General features: G+C 44.5%; 1 protein-coding gene across 3 annotated transcripts in view; it reads right to left on the reverse strand.

Annotated features, from left to right (window-relative positions):
• Window positions 1–4,863: 4,863 nt before the first annotated feature.
• The window catches only part of PTPRB (protein tyrosine phosphatase receptor type B), a 141,241-nt gene continuing 124,529 nt past the window's right edge, over window positions 4,864–21,575 (reverse strand). For all 3 annotated transcript variants that reach the window (XM_033952393.1, XM_033952392.1, XM_033952394.1), the window contains 11 exons: window positions 21,249–21,332; window positions 19,815–19,832; window positions 19,628–19,709; window positions 18,777–18,867; window positions 15,429–15,505; window positions 12,670–12,804; window positions 10,462–10,584; window positions 10,106–10,269; window positions 8,259–8,394; window positions 6,414–6,534; window positions 4,864–5,428 (listed from right to left, as the gene is read on the reverse strand). In XM_033952393.1, the coding sequence (XP_033808284.1) occupies window positions 5,406–5,428; window positions 6,414–6,534; window positions 8,259–8,394; window positions 10,106–10,269; window positions 10,462–10,584; window positions 12,670–12,804; window positions 15,429–15,505; window positions 18,777–18,867; window positions 19,628–19,709; window positions 19,815–19,832; window positions 21,249–21,332 (1,054 nt within the window). In that variant the 3' untranslated portion in view covers window positions 4,864–5,405. The remainder of the gene's footprint in view (window positions 5,429–6,413; window positions 6,535–8,258; window positions 8,395–10,105; window positions 10,270–10,461; window positions 10,585–12,669; window positions 12,805–15,428; window positions 15,506–18,776; window positions 18,868–19,627; window positions 19,710–19,814; window positions 19,833–21,248; window positions 21,333–21,575) is intronic.

A 21,575-nucleotide genomic window follows, 5' to 3' on the forward strand; every position in this document is an offset into this window, starting at 1 on the left:
CCCCTCGTGCCCCCCCTTTACAACGCCACTGTCTGGATCTGCTGCCTTTCCAATTTGGCGGTTGTGGCAGAAGCAGTTGTATAATCAACAAGAAAGATGCATAGGATCAATTCCCAGTGTGCGCCGCAGTTAGCGTTGCCAAGGAATCAGAGGGGGCAGCCCTGGCAGAACTAGCATAGGGTACACACAGGGAAGTGGTTCCACGTGTCTTTTTCTTCTTTTGATTTTGCTGCGGCTACTATTGACCCTAGAAGGCAGGAGAGTGTGGAGAAGAGAGGTGGGACAATGCTGGATGGGAAAGAGTTAGAGAAAGATGATGCACTGGGGCAGAGAGAAAGAGATTTGGCCATGCTGAATGGAGGAGGAAGATAGGGCCATGGGAGGAGAAAGAAGGAGAAAGTGAGCATAACACAGAGAGAAGATGCTGGACAGCAAGGAGAGGAGCAAGAGAAGACTTAATGAAAGAATGGGCAATAAGATGAAGGGACATGGAAAGGTTTGGGTGAGAGAAACGGGTAGAAACATAGAAATATGATGATGGATAAAGGCCAAATGGCCCATCCACAGTAACTGTTATCGCTTTATCTCTCTCAGAGATCCCATGTGCCTATCCCACGCTTTCTTGAATTCACACAGTCTCTGCCTTGAGACTGTTCCAGGCATCTACCACCCTTTCTGTAAAAAAAGGTATTTCCTTAAGCCTCTCAACTTCATCCTATGCCCTCTCATTCCCTGTTAGTTCACTTCAAAGGTTAATAGCAATGGAAAGAAGGTGATAACCTTTTTTGGGAGTAAATCCATTGACCTGATTTTGGGAAGTAGATTTTGGCCTCTGAAAACCAGTCCAACAAAAATGCATCATCTTATGTTCCAATTTTTGTTTTATTTTTATTTATTCTGAAATTCACAGCTGTTAACTTTATATTTTGCACAGTACAAGAGGTCATGCCTCACTTTTTCTCTGATGTTGCATTGTTTGCAGAGTCTGGCCTTCAGTATAATTTTTTCCCTCATATTTCTATTTTTAGCTTGTGGTTGCTTATTCCGTACATGGTGAAAGTATCTCTGTTTTCTGCATGTGTGAAAAAGGCCAGGCGTTATGTTAGCATTAGATGCCTGCCTAGGATTGCCTAACTCTGGCCACCTTGTTGGGCAGGAAGGATGGACTCTATATCTGCTGACATTTAGGCCCAGATTCTGTATAGGACGGCTGGTCTCAGAAGCCCACGGGCGTCCTATATAGAATCGGGCCTAAGGCCGCCTAAAGTGAACCCTATTCTCCAACTGACGTCCATGTTACAGACGCCGGTTGGGCTCCCTATTGCCCCGATCTTAGTCGAGGGTTCGGGGAGTCGCCGCGGCAAGAAGGCTTGGGCTCCCTCCTGCCCTGATCTTAGTCGGGGGTTCAGGGTGCAGCCGGGCAGGAGGTCTTGGGCTCTCTCCTGCCTGGATCGTTGTGAGGGGGGGGGGGGGGGATGGATTCTGTAACTGGTGTTGTTTTTGACAGACATTGGTTACAGAATCCAGCTTTTCGGTGAAGGACTGGCTCCTCCTTCGCCTAAAAGCCCTTGTTTTGGGCATTTGTGACTTAGGCTTTTTTTAGGTTGATTATATGGTGTATATTTAGACGTAGTGGTGGTTTGGGCGTTTAAACAGCTGAACGTAGAGGCAGGCCATTATCCAAAAAACACCTCCTTTTGGATAATGGCCTGCCTCTTTTTTTGAAAATGGACATTTTCCCTGCTTCTATTTTCGACGTTTAAGGCCTTAGGCCAAAAGGGGACTTAGATGGTTTTTTTTATTATGCCCCTCCACATCTATTTAGACCCATTTTGGCTTTCTTCAGTCTTAAAAATAAAAAAAAGCCTACCTGGGCAGCCACGATGGCTCACATGCACAGCTGACAGTGGGAGAAGCACTTCTCGGGCTAGTAGACATGGCTGGACATTTTGACATTATAAATAGATATTTTTTATTCACACTGAAGCGAAATAAATATAGCAGCTGGTAATTACTTATAGGAAAGAAAATTGCCTACGATTCTAACAGCTTATCACATTCTTTTGCAAAGACATTCAAAATTACATTATGTTATTAAAATATACACTGGCGGGTCCTATTTAGAATATATTTGTTATCTCATTTGAAACTGCTTTAAGCCAGTCCTGTTACACGAGGTCCGTTCAGATAGTATTGCTACATCGCCTCAATTAAACACGAGTAGAGAATCATTTTACAGTATTTTCAGTGAGTTACAGCAGAGGTGAATTCACAGTCGGTGAGAATAAAGTAGGCCAATGAGCAGCAAGTGAGGGAGGGCTTGAAGGGAAATCGATGAAGGGTCACCTTTAAGTTACCAGATAAAACAAAAAAGGGGGGAGAAGAAGGAGGGACCTTGCCAGCCAATCGCCTGGCATTGATTTCAGAAACTGGCATCTTCTGCTCGGTTTTAATTTCTCTCAGCACCTGGAAGGACAACCACCACAACCTAGAGCGTTGTGCAAGCAGGAGCTTGGCCCAAATAGCACTGAAGGATTTCACTTTCTTAAATTTTGGCTTTTTTTTTGGGGTGGGGGGCAGAGGGAGAAGAGGAGGAGTCAAGAGGCTGGAGAGTTTTTGTTTGCCTGTATTTTTTTTTTTTATCTATCATTTTTTCTCCCTTTAACATGTTTTGCAAAATTTTACTTACTTTGCACAAATGTGTTCTCTTTTTACAAGTGCAAATGATGGCTATTTCTTTTTCTTCTTTTGTGTTTCACTCAGCCATTTCTTTCTTATCCTTTTGAACTATCGGAATCAAGGCTAGAATATTTGTGCCCAGTTTTGTTTTTTTTAAAAAAAATTCCTTTCTAAAATAATTTAGGCCAGTCCTCTGCTGGGCTTCATGCGCCAGGATTCCTTCTGAAATTGACTACAGTATACCCCTGTAAATTTACAGTCCACGATTTGCGGACTCAGTAATTCGTGGGTTTTTCCACAACCTACAATGCACCCAGTCCAGGTACCAGCTGCCTTCAGCCGGCGTTTACTCTGCAGTGCTCACAGCTCCTCCCCCTTCCCTTCTAGCAAACAGTCACTTGAGTACAACGGCTGTCCCGCCTTGCCAGAAACAGGAAGCAACCTCGGAAGAGGGCAGGACCCCAGATGCGAGTGATGTAGAGGTGAGTTTAGAGCAGGGGTAGGGAACTCCGGTCCTCGAGAGCCGTATTCCAGTCGAGTTTTCAGGATTTCCCCAATGAATATGCCTGAGATCTATCTGCATGCACTGCTTTCAATGCATATTCATTGGGGAAATCCTGAAAACCCGACTGGATTACGGCTCTCGAGGACCGGAGTTCCCTACCCCTGGTTTAGAGTATTCACAGTTTTTTGAAATTCACAGTGGCTACAGGAACGTAACCCCTGTGAATGACCCCTTCCCCCCTTGAGATTATAAATGCTGTCTATACCAGGGGTCTCAAAGTCCCTCCTTGAGGGCCGCAATCCAGTTGGGTTTTCAGGATTTCCCCAATGAATATGCATGAGATCTATGTGCATGCGCTGCTTTCAATGCATATTCATTGGGGAAATCCTGAAAACCCGACTGGATTGTGGCCCTCAAGGAGGGACTTTGAGATTTCTGGTCTGTACAATATCCCAGCCCCTGACCAAGCCAAAGAATGAAAGGACCAGCCTGGGGACTCATTTGTCTGCCACCTGAAAGTGCAGAGCAGAGAAGAAACCACCTTTGTGGTATTTGGATCCTGCTTCTGGCTACTTTTTAAGCTCCTGAGGAATAGGGTTACCAGATGTCCGGATTTCTCCGCACGGAGAGCCGACACAGATGTGGGCAGCAAGTTCATGATACTGCTCATGCTTGGAAAATTAAAGAGGTATGGGGAAAGGGGGGATCCGGAGGGAAGTGAAAGTGGCTGAAGAGGGGCCCCACCGCCCCATGTGCCACTCTGACAGGTTATCCTACAACCGCATCGGGCACCTAGATTCCGTTACAGAATCCTAGCATTGCTTGGTATCAGCATGCTTTGTGTTTAGGGAACCACAGTTGTGCCATCCATTGCACCAGTGGCGTAGCGATGGTGACAGGTGCCCCACCCCCAATCTACCCTACCACGCACGCCCTCCCTTCCCCCGTACCTCTAGATATCCACTGCCGCGAGTAACAACGTCAATGTGCTCCTCGCGACCCCGGCAGCTCTCCCTCTAACGTCCCTTCCTATGCGCGGCACCCGGAAGCGACGTCAGCGGGAGAGCTGACGCAGTCGTGAGGAACACGTTGAAGTAGTTGCTCGCAGCGGTGAACAACTAGAGTTACACGGGAAAGGAAGGGGGAGGAGAGCAGGAGGGGTGCTGGTGCCTACACCAACATGGCGCCCAGGGCAGACCGCCCCCTCGCCCCTCCCCTCCTTCCTACACCACTGCATAACAGTGCTGTATCTCTGGATTCCTAATGTGACTTATGGTAGCTGCGAGTCCCCGCCATGCCCTGCCCACACACACAGCCCCTCGCACTGGTGTGGTATAGTAGTTACACACCCTTATAGAACAGTGCTTAGGATGCTAACAAATGTGAGGGCTTTTATGTAATGTAGACAAGTTCCTGCTAAACCAGAACGTACGCAGGTAAGGCTAGACTCAGTTAGGGCACTGGCCTTTGACCTAAGGGCCGCCGCGGGAGCAGACTGCTGCACACGATGGACCACTGGTCTGACCCAGCAGCGGCAATTCTTATGTTCTTTGAATTCTAGAATTATCCTTTAAGGAAGGTTACCAGATTTTCATTTTGGAAAATCCGGACTCTCTAACTCCGCCCCCCCAAGCCCACCTAGTTCCGCCCCTCCCCCCCCCCCCCCCCCCCCCCCCCGTGCTGCCTGCTCTTGTCGGGCAGGGAGGATGGCTGCGCATGCACGGATGCTACGTGATGATATTACGCTCGGACATCCTCGCTGCCCGACACAGCTTTTCAAAACACAAAGTGCTGGGTTTTGAAAAGCCGTCCGGATCCCCCGGACATGTCCTCAAAAGGAGGCATCTGGGGAAATCCAGACGTCTGGTAACCCTAGCTTTAAGTGCCCCGTAAGAAAACCTCTTCCGCCAGATGCTCGCTAATCGCCGCAGAATCAAAATAGCTTATGCACATGTGGAAAAAGAAGACGATCTGAAGCTTCCGATTCAACACGGTGAAATAAAACATACATATTTACATAACAATGCCACCCAAATAAACTTATATACAATGATATATCTATTACACCAAAATGACACGAATTCTTCCAAATTCAGCAGACATAATAAATTATACACAGCATAAAACAGAAATCTCTGGCACCTCTTTGGTGCATGAGATACATTCAGGGATCAACAACACACAGCCTCTCCGGTCTGACGTGAAGGCCTCGACTCCCGTCCTAATGCCTTGAATACATCACATCTGCAAGAGGAAGAAAGGAGGGTGGCAGTCAGGAAGGTGAAGCTTTGGACAGAGAGTCTCAGATTCCGTAAATGGTGCCTGATGTTAGATGCCTACCTTAGTTGTTCAATTAGGCTTAATTAGCGCCGTTAATTGAAAAGTGACATTAAAATACAATTAAAAAAATTAATTAGCTGGTAGGCGCCTACCATTTCGAGGTAGGTGTCTACTGCGAGGTACCTTCCAGAAAGTAGGTGTGGTTAGGAGCGGATTTTGAGCGGGCTTTGACTTAGGCGCGCTCGTTTACGCCATGAAGACCCTGGCGTAAATGGAGTGCACCTAGGGTTTTAGCACCTTCTGCTACCTCTAGGTGCAATTCTATAAATGGCGCCTAGTGGATGATTGACAATTGCTCTCCTTGATGTCTAGAAGTTATTAATTCCATATACTTCCAATAGAATGTTAAGATCTACTGAACAGCACTTGCTGACGATTCCCTCTCTTTTAGAATAATTAATACTAGACGGCAATTGATTTTTTCTGTCACAGCTCCCCAAACTTGGAATTCACTTCCTATTCACTTGAGGGAAGAACACAACTTAGAAAAATTCAAAAGTAAACTAAAGAGCTTTCTTTTTAAAGACGCCTTTGAAAATTAGCCATTTAGTCTTCCAACCAATTTTACTTTTTCCCTCTAATTTTATTGAAGTAATTTTTAACTTCCCTTTCCTTCTGTATCTCCCTTATATATCTCTTTAACTTTTAAATAATTTGTAGTTCTTATCCCTCTCTTCCCTTATGTTCTTAGTTTTGTTACATTTGTCAATAGTCTTGTCAGACCTGATTTTTGTTATTTATTGTATTGTTCCCCACATTTTGTAATTTTATTATTATGTACGTCACTTAGAATTATGATTAAGCGATTAATCAAATCTCCATTAAACTTGAAATTTGAAAGTTAGGCACTGTTTTGAGAATCGGGGCCCGGGTGCCCTGCAATCCTTACCTCGGTGGTACTCTGGATTCACATTTTCATAGATTGGAAACAAAGGATTCTCCTGCTCGTTGCGCAGCTTCCTGGCTCTCAACACGTCCCGGACACACTGGTGTAAGTACACATACTGACACTACGAGAGAGAGAGAGAGATGGTGTCTAAAATGCAGAGAGATCTCGGAGAGCGTTCTAGGTCAGCCCGCTTGAGCCGACGCTGGAAATTGGTTTCATTTTGGCCCAAGCATTGCCTGACAATGTGCACATGGCCCCCCACACTTGCATCCTTCGGTATGTTCTGCTGCAAATGCTCGCGCGCCTAGATTCCGGAGACGGGTGCGACACATAATGGTGTTTTATACGTTACGGACTGAGGTCTGTAGATGGGGCTAAAAAATCAATGCCGATAAAAGTCGGCGCTAAGCACTTTTCTCCGAACGGCGTTTATAGAATAGCGTTTGGCGCCAGGATCCGCGCCCAATTTTTGGCGCCAGGATTTACACCAACTAAAACCTGGTATAAATTCTCACACCTAAATTAGGCGTGGATCTCCCGTATTTAGTAAAACTGTGTGCAAATTCCAGGATCGCCCCTGATCTGCCCAAAATTGACACATGGATCCCAGCACCTAAAGATATGCGCGGAAATTTAAATTGGTTCCTAGCACCCAATCATCAGTGCTAATTGGCTCATCTATTAAAATGTGTGTGGGGGTGGAGCAAGGGTAGGAGGTGCCAGGGGTGGTAGCACGCCCCCCCTGCGCCCTCCTCTCCACACCCCTCCCCTGCTCCTTCCGCGCCTCCATGCCACACTCGCACTCTTCCTTCCCACCTCGTAGCGCTTTAAATCTTCGCCAGTGCTGCTCGTGCTGGCGTTGGCTTTCCCTCTCGTGTCACTTCTTGGCCCCGCAACCCGGAATTGATTTCAGAGGGAGCCAGGCCACAGGTTAGGGTAGTTACTTGCACTGGTGAAGGTTTTAAAGAGGTATGGATGGGGGTCAGGAAGGGGGATGCAGGGAAGGGAGGGCGCAAGCGTGGCATGGGGCGCAGGGAAGGGAGGGTGCAAGCGTAGCGTGGGGGGTGCAAAGAGAGGGCACAAGTGTGGTGTGGGGGGGCGCAAGGAAGGGAGGGTGCAAGCGTGGTGTGGGGGGTGCGAAGAGAGGGCGCAGGGAAGGGAGGGCGCAGGGAAGGGAGGGCGCAAGCATGGCATGGGGGGGCACAGGGAAGGGAGGGCGCAGGGAAGGGAGGGCGCAAGCATGGCATGGGGGGTGCAGGGAAGGGAGGGCGCAAGCGTGGCATGGGGGGGTGAAGGGGTGCTGGCACTCCCACCATGACCATGCATGGAGCGGTCCGCACCCCTTACCCTCCCACCCCCCCTACCCCCCTTTTCACAGTATTTATTCATTCAATTTTCTATACCGTTCTCCCAGGGGAGCTCAGAATAGTTTATATGGATTTATTCAGGTACTCAAGCATTTTTCCCTGTCTGTCCTGGTGGGCTCCCAATCTGTCTAATGTACCTGGGGTAATGGGGGGGGGGGGGATTAAGTGACTTGCCCAGGGTCACAAGGATCAGCGTGGGTTTGAACCCACAACCTCAGGGTGCTGAGGCTATAGCTTTAGCCACTGTGCCACACACTCCCATGCCTGCACCAGAGGTCCATTGAGTATCTCACAAAAGGCACCACGTTGAGAAATTAGCATCGAGGCTCAATCAGGCGGCATTACCAAAAGGTCTGCAAATGTGCGTAATTTTGGCGTTGGGCTCTGCTTTGCCATCTCCGCTCTTTGCCTGCTAATTAACTATTCTGACCATTAAATGCTGAGGAAATTTTTGTAGATTCTCCCCAATGGAACTCACCTCAGTCTGAACCATATGAACTCGGTGTAGTCTCAGGTCATGGACTGCGCCATAGATATCCACCGAATCTCTGGAATCCAGCTGCTGAAGGATTCGGTCCAGTGCAATGAATGTGCCAGTCCTTCCCACTCCGGCACTGAAAAGCAAAGGCAGCGTGGATGCCATCTGAATGAAACTTCAAGCCTAATGTCCTCAGCTTGCCAAAACATTTCTTATGATCCCCAAATATATCTAGTTCCTAAAAACTTGCGGCAACCAATCAGCTAGCAGGTCTACAAAGGCAGTAGCGAAGGAAGGTCTCTCTGGCCGCGGGGGAGGCGGGAGGGAGGTAAAATTTCTTAGAATTGGCTGGGACAGGAGGCAGGAGGGATCGCTGCTGTCCTGACCTGGAAGGTACATCAGGGATGGGGGAGGAGGGGTAAAAGTTATTAGAGTCGGCCAGAACAGCAGACGGCCGGGATCTCTCCCGTCTCAGCCCACCAGGTCTTATGGCAGGCCCAGCAGAAGCCTGCAGTAGGTTCAGGAGGGGGGTGGGTCAGCGCTGACCTGACTATAAACCGAGACCCCCATTTTTGGGGCCATTTATTTGGCCCAAAATTCTTGTTTTATATTCGAGTATATACTGTAATTACCAAAATCTATAAATAGAAGTTCCTCTTAGAAGTCGCATCTTTTAAAATATGAGTGCTCAACAAATATACAAATATGCATTTTTTAATATTTAAGTACTTATATAAGGTTGTAGACCATCAGTTAGATATTACTGGCATAAGAATCATATTGACATGGCATCATTAGTATGCCATTTTGTACATCATAATTATCATAGCATTGCTGGACAATTTGCATTGAATTTGTTCAGTGTTTTGGTTTTTTTTGTTTTGTTTTTTTTACATACAGGCACAAGACCAAGATGGTAAAGGGGATGGAACTCCTCTCGTATGAGGAAAGACTAAAACGGTTAGGGCTCTTCAGCTTGGAAAAGAGACGGCTTGCGGGAAATATGATTGAAGTCTACAAAATCCTGAGTGGAGTAGAACAGGTGCAAGTGGATTGATTTTTCACTCCATCAAAAATGACAAAGATTAGGGGACACTCGATGAAGTTACAGGGAAATACTTTTAAAACCAATAGGAGGAAATATTTTTTCATTCAGAGAATAGTTAAGCTCTGGAACGCATTGCCAGAGGATATGGTAAGAGCAGTTAATGTAGCTGTTTTTAAAAAAGGTATGGACAAGTTCCTGGAGGAAAAATCTATAGTCTTATTGAGAAAGACATGGGGAAGCCACTGCTTGCTCTGGATCGGTAGCATGGAATGTTGATACTCTTTGGGATTCCGGAATCTTGCTAGTCCTTGGGATTCTGTATGGAATGTTGCTACTCCTTGGGTTTTGGGCAGGTACTAGTGACCTGGATTGACCACCGTGAGAACGGGCTACTGGGCTTCATGGACCATTGGTCTGACCATTATGTTCTACCCTATGGCGCAAACTTTGAGTAATCATATTTAAAAGATGTGATATATATGAAGAACTTCTATTTATAGTTTTGGAACCATTTTTACTTGACTTATTAGCATAACTAAATAACCCCCCCTTCTTTTACGAACACGTAGTGTGGGTTTTGGCGCCAGTAGCAGCGGTAACTGCTCCGATGCTCATAGGAATTTCTATGAGCATCGAAGCAGTTACCGCCCCTGCCAGCGCTAAAACCCACACTACGCATTCGTAAAAGAAGGGGTAAACTAGCGCCCGTGTGTATCTGAGGAGCTGGCGCTGTTATCTGGATTGGTACCGTTGAAAACTGACCCAATGGATTTGCACTGGCCCTCGTGTTCTCGGTTACCTGCAGTGCACGATAGTGGGTCCGGTGCCAGGCGTCCGGTTTATGTAGTCCCTCACCGTCCTTACAAACTGGATCAGGGACTGTGTGGTTTCTGGCACTCCGTGGTCTGGCCACACCGTGTAATGGAAGTGACGAACAAGCCTGGTGGAGTCCAGCTGCTCCTCCTGCCAGAGACAAGAAGCGGATGTAATCAGGATGTCTTAAACGGCTCCACGAGGCAAAGACAGGCCTGAGCAGTAACGTTGGCAGTAGAACAGTTTTGTGTCTGTGACAGCCACCCGTCAGTGCTCCGCTGGGGAGCGGTCAAGAAAAGCTGAGCCATCCCCAGTGTTTACAGAAAGACAAAGGAATCTTACACTGCAGATCTTAAATTCCCGTATTGTCCACTCCGGCAGTACAGATTCTGACAACATCTGAACAATAAGGTCGCCGTAGTACAAGGAGTCCTGGTCAAAAGGCCAATAGTGATCACATTTCACCTAATGGGAAAAGAAATGGATTATTACAGAAACACGGGAGACTTTGCTTGTCTTTAACAGTATGGTTTGTCTTGGAGCTTACCAGTGCCAGACTGTGCAGATGGAAGTCCCACCTTTGCACTACTAATGGGTCTTGAACCTTCAATTTAGCCAATTCCTAAAAAATTTCCTTGGTGCTTGGAAATATTTTTTCACTCGGAGAATAATTAAGCTCTGGAACGTGTTGCCAGAGGTTGTGGTAAAAGCGGATAGCTTATCTGGTTTTCAGGAAGGTTTGGGACAAGTTCCTGGTGGAAAAGTCCATACTCTGTTATTGAGAAGGACATGGGGGAAGCCACGGTTGCATGGAATGTTGCTACTCTTTGAGATTCTAGAATCTTGTTACTCTCTGGGATTCCGGAATCTTGCTATTCTTTGGGATTTTGCGTGGAATGCTGCTACTCTTTGGGTTTTGGCCAGGTACTAGTGACCTTGATTGGCCACCGTGACAATGGGCTATGGGCTTGATGGACCATTGGGATGGCCCAGTAAAGCTATTCATATGTTCTTATGCCTTGTGATTTTGGCTCTGTAATTTAACAAAGAGCTGGGGTTATGCTTCAATTTATTAAAGGCTGAAAATAGGCGCCTCAGTTAATAGGCCCAGTGGGTAACACTGGCAGAAGAGGACTTGATGTTACCATTGAATGGATGAGTTTCCTAATGTCTAGTGCAGTGAGCTGAGAACCTGGGGAACTAGGTTTGAGTTCCACTGCAGCTCCTTGTGATCCTGGGCGACCATCACCAAAAGTGTCTTGTTGTGACCTTTCATGTCATACCATCTTCCATGTGTTGACCAACCAAATGAGAAGCACCTGGATAGGGGGGTCATCATAGGAAGCTGGAGGGAATGGCTCAGAAGGAATGTGTCTTGTAGTGTGCTTTGATGGAGACTTCAGTAGATGGAACCTAAGCATAGTACTGGGCAGAGCTTTAGGTTCTGGCCCAGCAATAGTTAAGAAGAAGGAAAATTTAATTAGGTCAGTAATTTAAAAAGTGGGCAGGGTTGGGCAGACTGGATGGACCATTCGGGTCTTTATCTGGTATCATCTACTAGGTTACTACTATGTGTCCACTGAGATGATCTGCTAAGGTGGTAGGAGTCAAAATGATGACAGAGTTCAAGCATGAGTTAGACGGACATCAAAGGACACTGGTGAGAGATGCACAAAGGCCACAGACTGCGCTGGGTCCCTGGTACTACACTAGGTAGGTAAGACTTGGTAGACCAAGTGATGCTTATGTGCTGAATTTTTCTTCCTCAGTCTTTGTTTCCTGTTTGGGAGTTTGTACTTCATTCCCCCACCTTGGTTGTAATCTATTTGCTTGACTGGATCTATAAGAACATAAGAATAGCCTTCCTGGGTTAGACCAATGGTCCATCAAGCCCAGTAGCCCGTTCTCACAGTGGCCAATCCAGGTCTCTAGTACCTGGCCAAAACCCAAAGAGTAGCAACATTCCAGCATCTCAAAGACTAGCAAGATTTCGGAACCCCAATGAGAGCAACATTCCGGAGCTGAGATTGTGATGTCATAATGCCTCATTCTACAGTGCCTCAGAGCCAACCTCATCAATGATGTTACAATGGCTTAATTGTCCTATACTTGGCTCACGTAAGAACCTAAGAATAGCCTTACTGGGTCAGGCCAATGGTCCATCAAGCCCAGTAGCCCATTCTCACGGTGGCCAATCCAGGTCACTAGTGCCTGGCCAAAACCCAAAGAGTAGCAACATTCCAGCATCTCAAAGAATAGCAAGATTTCGGAACTACAATGAGAGCAACATTCCAGAGCTGAGACTGTGATGTCATAATGCCTCATTCCACAGTGCCTCAGAGCCAATCTCAATGGCTTAATTGTCCTATACTTGGCTCACGTAAGAACATAAGAATAGCCTTACTGGGTCAGACCAATGGTCCCTCTAGCCCAGTAGCTCGTTCTCACAGTGGCCAATCCAGGTCCCCAGTATAATAATTCCACACATTCCAGAAAGCATTTCTCAGAGACAAGTGGAAAAAAAAAGTGTCGACGTTCCTGTTCTCTCACCCGTCCTTTCTCCACACATTGTGTCACCATCACGATGTTCTGAACATTCTGCTCCCATGCCATTTTCCAGAAGTCATCTTTGGTGCCAGGAAGTGGGCCCTGAGCAGCAATGTATTCCCTTCGAAAACTGTTGCCCTGAAAAAAGCCAACATTATCATGTTGTTAGATCTAACTTGGAAAAAAAAGCAAGAAATTTATTTATTTATTTTAAAATTTATCTCCTACCTAGGCGGGTTACAAATAACACACACAAAATCATTTGCATCATAAAAATATTGACAGTACAAAACAACATATTTAATTATCGACAGCCTGCAATATTATAAAAACTTGCTTCTCTTAATCATAAAAAGCTTGCATTTCCCCGTTGGGGGTAATGAGAGGCAGGAGAATCAGAATTGGAAGATCTCGGAGATGAAAGGGCAAATAGGAACATGAATTACATTAAATGTTTCAAGATGTTGATCGAAACCTCTCTGCAGTATTTTATCTTTTCTTTTCAGCTAGCAATCATCTCTCTCATTTGGGGATCTTCTTGGCTAGTTATGACCTCAGCCTTTGACATCTGAGGAGTGCCTAGAAATGACCAAGGCTGAGTATTACCTGTCAGAGCTCTGAGATAGAAGTATACACTTTTGATTAGATGCAGTCATACGTTTTACTATACGGACACAGGTGAGTGTTGGAGCCGCTCTGTTAGAGCTCATTACCAGGGGCACAGTCTAATCTGAAGTGCTACTTGCACTTCTCATATCTCTTTATTTAGCATTAAACTCTGTAAAACTAGTGCTTTGCGATTGCACCTGTAGCTACACCGCTCCTCACATTCTGCTTGCGAAACTCATCCTTTGCGATTGCGCCTGTAGCTACACTGCTCCTCACATTCTGCCTGCAAAACCTGTCCTTTGCGATTGTGCCTATAGCTACACCACTCCTCACATTCTGCCTGCAAAACCCATCCTTTGCGATTGCACCTGTAGCTATACTGCTCCTCACATTCTGCCTGCGAAACCCATCCTTTGCGATTGCACCTGTAGCTACACCGCTCCTCACATTGTCTGCGAAACCCATCCTTTGCGATTGCACCTGTAGCTACACCGCTCCTCACATTGTCTGCGAAACCCATCCTTTGCAATTGCACCTGTAGCTATACTGCTCCTCACATTCTATCTGCGAAACCCTTGCTTTGCGATTGTGCGTGTAGCTATACGGCTCCTCACATTCTGTCTGCGAAACCTGTCCATTGCAATTTTGCCTGTAGCTATACCGCTCATGACATTCTGTCTGTGAAACCCGTCCTTTGCGATTGTGCCTGTAGCTACACCGCTCCTCACATTCTGTCTGCGATACTCGTGCTTTGCGATTGCACCTGTAGCTACACCGCTCCTCACATTCTGTCTGCAATACCCATGCTTTGCGATTGCGCCTGTATCTACACCGCTTCTCACATTCTGTCTGCAAAACCCATCCTTTGCGATTGCGTCTGTAGCTACACTGCTCCTCACATTCTGTGTCAGTTCTGTGGCATGTGGCTTTTGTGCTATTATGTCATCAGCCACCATAGTAAACTGTACATTAAAAAAAATGTACTTTTTCAAGCCTTTATAATATACGCATTGAAATTCTGAGCTCTGTTTGTACTTGGCTGCATTTCCATTAAAAATTATTTTTTTTTAAAAAGGTACTTTTTCAGTGTGCAAAACTGGATATAATAAGAGATATGACATTCATTATGTTTTGCTTGTTTGAATTTATTTCTTGTACCTATCCCACGTGTACGACTTGTGCTACTCATCCACTCAATTCTAGCAGTATTCTTTAGCTTACAGGAAGATGGCCTAGTTCAGGGGTGTCCAACCTTTTGGCTTTCCTGGGCTGCACTGGCCGAAAAAAATGATTCTGGGGCCGCGCAAATGCTGCAGCAAGACAGAGGAGGGAGCCGGCAAGATGGTAAACACCCGGCTGCAGCAGAAGAAAACACTGAATCGCCCTTGACCGGGCTCAAAATACGTCACGGGGCCTCATGCAGCCCTTGGGCCGCAGGTTGGACACTTCTGGCCTAGTTTCTGCACTCTATTATTAAACAACAATGTTGATGCATTGTTATAATAATTTAACAAATCACTTACGCTAGAGGAGTCTGATGGATACATATTGAACTGGTGTTTCAAGTGATATGTTTTTATATTATGAATCATCTTAAGTTCGTGTCACTATTCAAAGTGGAGGTGTGGCCCAGTGATTAGAGCTGCCGCCTCAGCACCCTGAGGTCACAGGTTGTCGCCAGCCGCTTCTTGTGACTCTGGGCATTGCCCCGGGTACAAATTATGCACCTGCCTAAAATATGTAAACCACTTTGATTGTAACCACAGAAAAGGTGGTACATGACGTCCCCTCCCCCTTTACCTGAAATGGCTCCTGACTGGTTGAATTGCTTGTTTGGGGCGAACCACTAATTTTCAGTGCCATTTAACCAGTTAGTGGTGCTGAAGTCAGCACCCGTCTGGCTAAACGCCTAAACAGGACTGACTTTTGTGAGGTTCTGTCTTCATGCGGCAACTCCTAGCTGGATACCGCACCAAACTGGCTGCGTCTTAGCTGGCTTCAGACACCCGGAAATGCAATGCCGGCGTCTGGACACAGCCCAGCCTTGAATTTCTGGGTTTGGGGGTTTTGCTGACTGCCGCCAGAATTAATTGCTGCTGGCTGAACATGGGGCCACCGTTATCTAAATATGGTTAAAATAGAAATGAACTTACAGGTATATAACTAGCATTAATGTAGTCTGAGCACGGGTCGTCATCCACATTGGAAAGCTTTACTCTTGTCGAATCATCTGGGAAGAAATGGATTGAAAACAATTACCCGCCGGCTTCTATGATCCCAATCACAGGAAATGTACTCCTTGTTCAATTAAGTCCAATTAACACCAATTATGAGGTCATTGGTGCTAATTAAGCCTATTAATTAAGTTAGGTGCCAATGTAGTTCCCTAACTTTAGGCGGACCTTCTAGAATGTCCCTTAGTTTATAGAATAGCACCCAAGTGCAGTTATTCATGTAATTACAAGTTAATGCCAATTGGCATCAATTAACGGCACTTAAAGGCTCTTATTGGCATTTAAGGCCAACTGGTGCCTATTTTAACAATTAAGTTAGTTGGGCAGAGAGCTCTGTTCTATGACTCGCTCATCCAAATGTAATAGCGCAATAATTCTAGTAAATGGGCCCCACAGAGAGAGAGCGAGAAGTAACTGGGCTGAATTAAAGCAAAGGAAAAATGAAAGGGATTTTCTGTCTCTTTGATTTTGATTTTAACTACTGCTATTACTGTTCCACTGAAAGGCGTACACAGCGCTGTACATTTTGACATTTAATAGATGGTCCCTGCTCGGAAGAGCTTACAATCTAACTTGGACAGACAGACATGCCATATAGGGTTGGGAAGTTAGGATTCAAAAGCACTCTCGCGGAGGTGGGATTTTAACTTGGACTTGAACACTGCAAGTGATGGAGCACGCCATAGAGATTCAGGCGGTTTGTTCCAGGCATACAGCGCGCAGCAAGATAGAAAGGACAGAGTCAGGAATTGATAGAGGAGGAGAAGGACATAGATAGGAGGGACTTATCAGCTGAGCGGAGTCCGCAGGGCGGAGGGGAGCATAGGGGGAGATAAGTGAAGAGTGATAGTGAGGAGCGGCCAAGTGAATACATTTGTAGGTCAGTATACCCCTGCCTCCATACAACACAGCAAAGCACCAACTGACCTACACCTTAAACTAGTTCCCACAGGCCATCTTCCCACCGCCCCTTCCTTTGGACTCCACTGTTTCTTACCCCTTCTGTGAACTTTCACAGGACTGGAGCAATCCCTAGTTACTCCTGCCCAACTGGTGCCATTTTGATGTACAGCATCTCAGGTTGGCCAATTCTACTTTTAATTACATCATTCCAAGTTTATTTAAATCTTGATAATACCGCTCATCAAATGTCTGAGTGGTTTACATAAAAAAAATTAACAGATTTTTAAAAAGTTGAATACAAGGATTACCAAAAAGACAAACAACAAGATACATAAGGACCATGGGTAAGAAATACATGTTGATAGAAAAGAGATCAAAGGTCAATCACAAAAGGAAAAGGGTATAAACTTAAAATAATCCCAATCCTTGTCCAAGTTTAAGTTAAAATGATCCCATCCTTATTTAAGTCTAAAGAAAATGTGCCTTAATAAAAAAATAGCGTCTTATTGTTATATTTCATAAGCATCTTTGAATACAAAGGTTTTAAGACTAGATTTAAACTTAGCCAGTGAAGTTTTGTGATGAAAATAGGAATAATATTTTGGGACAAAGATAGGACTAACATTCTTTCGAATTGTAACTGAAAAAATAGATTTGCGAGTGTTATCATAGGTAATATGACGAAGTGAGGGAACAGTGAGGAGGTTTTGTAGGTCAGGAGTGATTGGAGATCATCTGTTATTCTATTGTCCTTTGATACTTAATTTTTGGATGTCGATATGGGGTCAAATTAATGTTGTACTTGAGTTATCAATCACATTAATTTATGAAGTCATAATATGTGGAACATTATTACATATTAAACCCCCTATGGATCGTTATAAATGCCGGCTTTTCTTAATTATGATAACACGTAATTGGAAGATGATAACACGTAATTGGAAGCACTATGAGCGCCTTAACTTTCCCTTTTGGTGGGCGAACTTATGCTCCAGCTACAAATATGAAAAAATGAATGCTGAGATATCGAGGCATAGGAATGTATTGAACTTGGGGTGGGCATCTGTTATTGCTTCTATATAGTTGTCATTTCTCTTTAATTTTTGTCTGATTTCCTTACACATCCAGGGTGGGAATGTACTACTTTAAATAAGAGTGGGTTATTGGAAGGATAATTGCATTTATATTATTGATTAAGTAAAGGGGGTGGGGGAAAATATTATTTTCAAATATTTGTAAGTTCAAAGTGCTTTTCTTGATTTGTTATATGCACGAAGAACAAGGAACATGAATATAAAATGTTAGGTGTGACATTGAGCAAGAGCGAACAGGAAAGGGACCTGGGGGTACTGATAGACCGGACACTGAAACCGTCGGTACAATGTGCGGCGGCTGCAAAGAAAGTGAACAGGATGTTGGGCATGATCAAGAAGGGAATCGCAAGTAGATTGGCTAACGTCATAATGCCGCTTTACAGAGCAATGGTCAGGCCACACCTGGAGTATTGTATCCAACACTGGTCTCCCTACCTAAAAAAGGATATAACCCTGCTGGAAAGGGTACAGAGGCGAGCTACAAAGCTAGTAAAAGGTATGGGAAATTTGAGCTACAAAGAACGCCTCAGAAAACTGAGCTTGTTCACTCTAGAGAAAAGAAGAATGCATGGAGATATGATAGAGACTTTTAAAATACTAAAAGGACTAGATAAAATCCAGCAAGATGCATCGTTTTTCACGTTGACAAATGTGACTCGGATGAGAGGTCATGTACTGAAATTGAGAGGCGACAGGCCCAGGACAAATGTCAGGAAGTTCTGTTTTGCACAGCAAGTGGTGGACGCTTGGAACGCTCTCCCGGAGGAGGTTGTGACGGAGACCTCCATTATAGGATTCAAGGGCACGTTGGATGCATACCTCCTTGCAAATCACATTGAGGGATACAGGTAAACAAGGTCTCATTATGAAGCACCTAGTTGGGCCTCCGCGTGTGCGGATCACCGGACTGGATGGACCAAGAGTCTGATTCGGTGAAGGCATTTCTTATGTTCTTATATGTATTGCAGTGTTACTACTTGAAAATCAATAAAGATTTATTTAAAAAAAAAAAAAATAGTGATTGAGGATCACTCCTTCCCCTTATTGACTTAAGGAGGAGGTAGGGGAAGGGGCTGGAATGGGGCATAAGGAGGAGGTAGGGGAAGGGGCTGGAATGGGGCATTATTTTATTTCATCTTTTATCTCATTTCTTTTGAAAATAAAACCAAGCTAATGACAAAGTAACAAAATATGAAGGAAAACCTAAGAAAAACATTGCTAGACTTCCACCCCCCCCCCCCCCACACACATTTTGAAACCTAGAACTCACATGGCAATATGTTGTTGTATCGATTTTTCCCTCTGTTCTCCGGTAAAAGCGCCGTGTCATAAGACTGGTTTCGGCCCACGTCCTTAAGGTCCTGTAAAATGAAACGGCACCCTGTGAGGGGAACGTCTCTGGAAAAGGCACTAGTTTACAGTAATAACAAAATTAAAACGAAACCTACAATTGCAAAATATAAAGTTAAAAAAACTATGGGCTCCTTTTATCAAGGCATGCTATGGGGGTTTCAAGTTTCAAGTTTAGTTTCAAGTTTATTATAAAATTTGATTAATCGCCTATTCCAAATTCTAAGTGATGAACAAATCGATAAAATTACAAAGTTAGGGGAAACAAACATAACTAACAAAAAGACTAAATCTACAAAACATAATAAAAACCAACTTTACAAACATAATAAAACACAAAGACTAAATCTACAAAACATAATAAAAACCAACTTTACAAACATAATAAAACACAAGGAAAGAAAAGGAAAGAAATACAATCTGATTAATAAAAAGAAAGACAATTAAGCTCAAAAACAATAGGAAGGGGAAGGAGAAAAACTCTAAAAAAAATATAAAGATAAAATGAAACTCCTAAGTAATTCATTTAGTCATTGAATGCATCTTTAAAAAAAAAAAGGCCTTGAGTTTCCTGCGCTAACCCCCACAGCAGCCTAAAATCCTATCGCCTCGTCAACAGAGGCGTTAGATACTAGCGCGGCAGGTGGTTTAACACGCGGTATTCCACGCGTTAAACCGCTACCGCGCCTTTGTAAAAGGACCCCTATATATCTAAAGCCATCTCAAAGCGGGTCCAGATCATGGAAATGAAATATTCTTGTGGTAACCTACCTCGTACTCTTCGGACAGGAGGTAATTGGAGTCTGCTTGAAGTTTGGTGAAGTGCACGTCAAATTGGCTTGTTTTAATTGGACTAAAATTTTTTAAAAAAGTAAAAAAATTAAAAATTACTCTAGGTTAACACTGATCGCGGCGCTAATTAACAGGAAACTCATTAGGTGAACAAGCAATCTCTTACCTAGATATTTTCTGGTTGCTGAAAAACAGAAATAAAAAAGATATTAGAAAACGGGGACAACGGCAAATCTGACGGCAGCAAGAGCCCGATTCCGGGGGGGGGGCTTGAAATACTGAACAGAGAGAGCACAAGTGGGGAGTGGGATAGAACATGTCAGCCTTTTATTTCTATAAATTCAAAATAAAGAAACACATGAATAAAAAACACATGTATAAAAAGTCCTTTTACTAAGGTGCGTTAGCATTTTTAGCGCACGCTAAACGAAAAAAAAAACTAACGCCAGCTCTATGGAGGCGTTAGCTTTTAGTGTGTGCGGCATTGTAGCGCATGCTAAGCGTGCATTAAAACCGCCGGTGCACCTAAGTAAACGGAGCCCTTGATGTCCTTATATTGAAAGGATCCAGTTGATGGCCTGACACGGACCGTGTTTCGGCCCCCAGATGGAGGCCTGCCTCAGGGAAATGTTCTAATAGTCCACTAGGTGTCACTCCAGTGCTGGGAATACCGGCTTTGAAAAGACTGTAAAAATATGGAATGTTCGTAAAAAAAAAAGTCCGAAAGACTCGAGCAACAGGGTACACAAAAGTCTCCCGCCAAAAAGGCTTGAGTCTTTCAGACTTTTTTAACGAACATTCCACATCACGTACCTTCCCCTCAGTAATCACGTATTATGTACAAACAGTAGTAGGCCACCTTCTTACTTCTCTGACGTTACTATCTCCTCCACGCCACCACGCTCACGTCATTCTCTAGCTGCTCACAGGCTGGTCCTCTCATCTCCCAAATGAGCCCATTATTTCTTAACTTGCCCCTTTTTTATGGAACAACCTCCCTCTCCATCTGTCTTCGCCTAGGTTTAAGGCCTTGCTAAAGGCTCATTTTTTTTACTTTGGCATTTGGTATTTCTTTTTTGTTTTGATGTAGTAATTTCAATTATACATATCAAGTATAGATATACAAGAAAAGAATAGCATTGGTGAAACCTATTTTAAAAGAAATAGAAAAAAAACTAATTCTAAAGTCCACGGAGAGATTTGCGAGGATAAACTAAAAGTAAATTATTCCTGATGGAAATCCAGTTAGCATCCTAACTATAAACAATGAGATCCATTTTCTGTTTTAATTCCCATTTTTTTTCATGTTTCAATAGAAATTTCTCCAAAAGATAAGAACTGTTTACCCTGATAATGTAAAACACATCTACGGGGAAAACGAAGGAAAAAAGTTGCTCCAATAGCCAAAATGGAATGTTGCTAATCTTTGGGGGGGGGGGGGGGTTTGGCCAGGTATTAGGGACCTGGATTGGCCACAGAGAGAACGGGCTTAGGGGCTTGATGGACCATTGGTTTGACCCAGTAAGGCTATTCTTAGGTTCTTTTGTTAATGATAATGGTGACCGCTAGGGTGGAGCCATTTGAAACCAGAACTGAATACCTTTTGTGTCCAAGGTTGAGATGCACGGAGGATGCTCTCTCCCGTCGAATGCTGAGTCTGGCCAAAGGTCTGTCCTGCCCGTGGCTAAAATACAATGCAGAGCACACATTTTTTTGCATTACTTAGCTGGTTTAAGTGTCTTGTCTGAAATGACAACAGCCATCCAAGGGGGCTCTTTTTAAATTTCTATTCATGGCTGTGTCTCTCTCATCTTTTAATATTCATTTAAAGATTCTGGCCCTAGAAGGGACAACAAAATGGATTAATATGGCAACCATGACATTGTTCTTCAAAAGATTGAGAGGCCAAGTAGTCAAGATGGAAGCT

Source organism: Geotrypetes seraphini, chromosome 7, assembly GCF_902459505.1.
Source record: "Geotrypetes seraphini chromosome 7, aGeoSer1.1, whole genome shotgun sequence".
Lineage (NCBI taxonomy): Eukaryota > Metazoa > Chordata > Amphibia > Gymnophiona > Dermophiidae > Geotrypetes > Geotrypetes seraphini.